The sequence below is a fragment of the Saprolegnia diclina genome (assembly GCF_000281045.1).
Source record: "Saprolegnia diclina VS20 unplaced genomic scaffold supercont1.2, whole genome shotgun sequence".
Taxonomy (NCBI): domain Eukaryota; phylum Oomycota; class Saprolegniomycetes; order Saprolegniales; family Saprolegniaceae; genus Saprolegnia; species Saprolegnia diclina.
The window spans coordinates 1,050,278-1,052,448 of NW_008246069.1; the positions used below are offsets into that span (position 1 = coordinate 1,050,278).

Genomic DNA, 2,171 nt, shown 5'->3' on the forward strand with positions numbered 1-2,171 from the left:
GCAAAAAACGCGTGGTGGCCCGTGACGTTGAAGTTGGGCCAAAAAAAATCATTGGACAAGTTGACACGGGAAATTTCGAGGAACGAGACCGAGCTCACGATGGACGAGACCATGTAGACAAACCCAGCGGCCGCGACAACGCGCCGAGCGCGGTACAGCAGTCGTGTCGGGCCCGGCGCGTCGTCAGCGACCATTGGCGCAGCGCCTGCGTTCGGTGCGTGGCCTTCAAGAAGCACCACATCGCCGATCGACGTCGAGTCGAGCAGAAGCGTCCACGAGCGCAACGCAAACACGTAGCGTACACCAAACCAGCGAAACGGAAGAAGTCCGACAAGGACGCAGCTCGCTTTGTCCACCGTGATGGTCGAGCCGTGCGTCGAGACTGGTACCAAGAAGGCTTGACTTACCGCCGGGAGCAAGAGGCTTTGGTGCGCCGCCGATGGCGGCCGGCGTCGCCGTCCACCTAGAACCGCGGGCACGATAGCCGCAACGAGCTCAAGACCAAGCAGGAAAAGGAAGCGCGCAAGGCTACCGACCTCGAGGCTGCCAGCCGAGCACGCAAGTCCATAGTCCATGTCATTCCCAACGCACGTTCGCTGTATCGAGGCCACCGGAAGGACGGGCAGCGCGACGTCAAGCGCACACAGAACGACCCACAGCGCCAAGCTCGCGGTTGGCCCATAGGTGACGATTGCGTTTGGCCAGCCGACTAAGAGGAGTTCGTGCAGGCTGTAGCTCAGCCACGTCGCTTCACTGGCCACGATGGCGGTATCGAGCCAGGACCGCGGTGCTAACACTAAGAACGAATCGCTGTTCTGACGACGTAATGCCAGCTGCGATGTGCTTTGAAGGACAAGGGCGGTGAGGCCGCGGAAGGCCATGAGCGCCCGACCGAGCCAGACACCGCCTGCGAGCCGGTTGAAGCGCCAGAGGTTGCTACTGTGGAGGCGAAACCCGCAGTGTATCGCATGCAGTAGCAAGATGCCACCGAGGACGACCAAGACACACGACGAGGCCAGCACGACGTAGTAGAGGTGGCTCGTTGCCACTTGCAGCGCCGCGTTGCTGGTCACATGCGCCTGGCTGTCGTAGGCAGACGAGAGAAGCGTCATCGACGCGACGTCGCCTTGAAACGATACGACTTCGCGCGTCCCCATCGCCCAGTCATGCAGAAGACACCACCCAAAAACCGTCCATACATCATCGTCCTTGTCCGAATGAGGTAGCAGCGGCTGTGTCAGGAGCTGCATGGTCGCGTTGGAAGATGACGCAAACTGCATGATATTCACGCCCTGCGTCGCTGCACGTAGGGTAGATACCAAAGCATCTGGTAGCGGGGGGAGGTTGGCTTGCAGTGACGTGGCAGCCGCTATGGACGTAACGCAATGTATCGCTGTCGAGTACGTGCAGATGGAGGACGGCAGAGGCTGCGCAGTGACCCACGCTGCCCAGAGGAGATGAGCCTCGGTCAATATGAGGCCAAAGGGAATGACACGGGTGCAGTCGTTGAAAAACCCAAATTGATCTTGCACAAACGACGACGAGGACGACGACGTGCACGACGGGTCACCGCCGTAGAATGTAAGGTTTCGCCATAGCAATGGTTGCGGGTTGACGCTGAGTTCGAGTAGCTCTGCTCTTCCGTAGGTCGACCCGTCGAGCTCTGTTCGCAACGTATGTTGAAAGGTACTGACGGCCGACACGAGTGCATTTGGTGGTGCAATGTAGAGACTATCGATCGACAGGTAGGGCCCGAGCGACTCGTGCAAGGCCTTGGTGACGCCTGAAAGGACTTTGATGCCTTGCCACGCCTCCAAGTTGATGGCGGGCAAGGCGCTGATGTTGGCGCCAAAGAAGCGACTCGTGCCCCGGACAAAGCTCCGGTTCATGGTCATACCGCAGTACAAGTCGTTGAGTGGCATCCAAAAGAGGCTCTGGGACGACCACGGACCGGTAACTTGGTCGAGCGCTTTGAGTGTGTAGCTCTGCTGCATTCCGAGAGCGTTCGAAACCACAATCGTTTCGAAGACGCCGGGTTGCCACCGACTTTGCCACTGCAGCTTAAAGGTCGACAAGTTGTACGACCGCCAGTAGGTTAGTTCGTCGGCCACCGACGTTGTGTTGGCCGCCGTTGCCATTTGCGATAGAAACGAGCGACCTGCGATGGTTTC

General features: G+C 59.1%; 2 protein-coding genes across 2 annotated transcripts in view; both read right to left on the reverse strand.

Moving 5' to 3' along the window:
• Positions 1-2,048, reverse strand: part of SDRG_00960 (hypothetical protein) — a 4,724-nt gene extending 2,676 nt beyond the window's left edge. The window contains exon 1 of the mRNA XM_008606467.1: positions 10-2,048. Coding sequence (XP_008604689.1) covers positions 10-1,994 — 1,985 coding nt within the window. The 5' untranslated portion in view covers positions 1,995-2,048. The remainder of the gene's footprint in view (positions 1-9) is intronic.
• A 13-nt stretch (positions 2,049-2,061) lies between these two features.
• Positions 2,062-2,171, reverse strand: part of SDRG_00961 (hypothetical protein) — a gene marked incomplete at both ends in the record, with an annotated part of 753 nt that continues 643 nt past the window's right edge. Inside the window, one exon of the mRNA XM_008606468.1 lies at positions 2,062-2,158. Within this exon, the coding sequence (XP_008604690.1) occupies positions 2,062-2,158 (97 nt within the window). The remainder of the gene's footprint in view (positions 2,159-2,171) is intronic.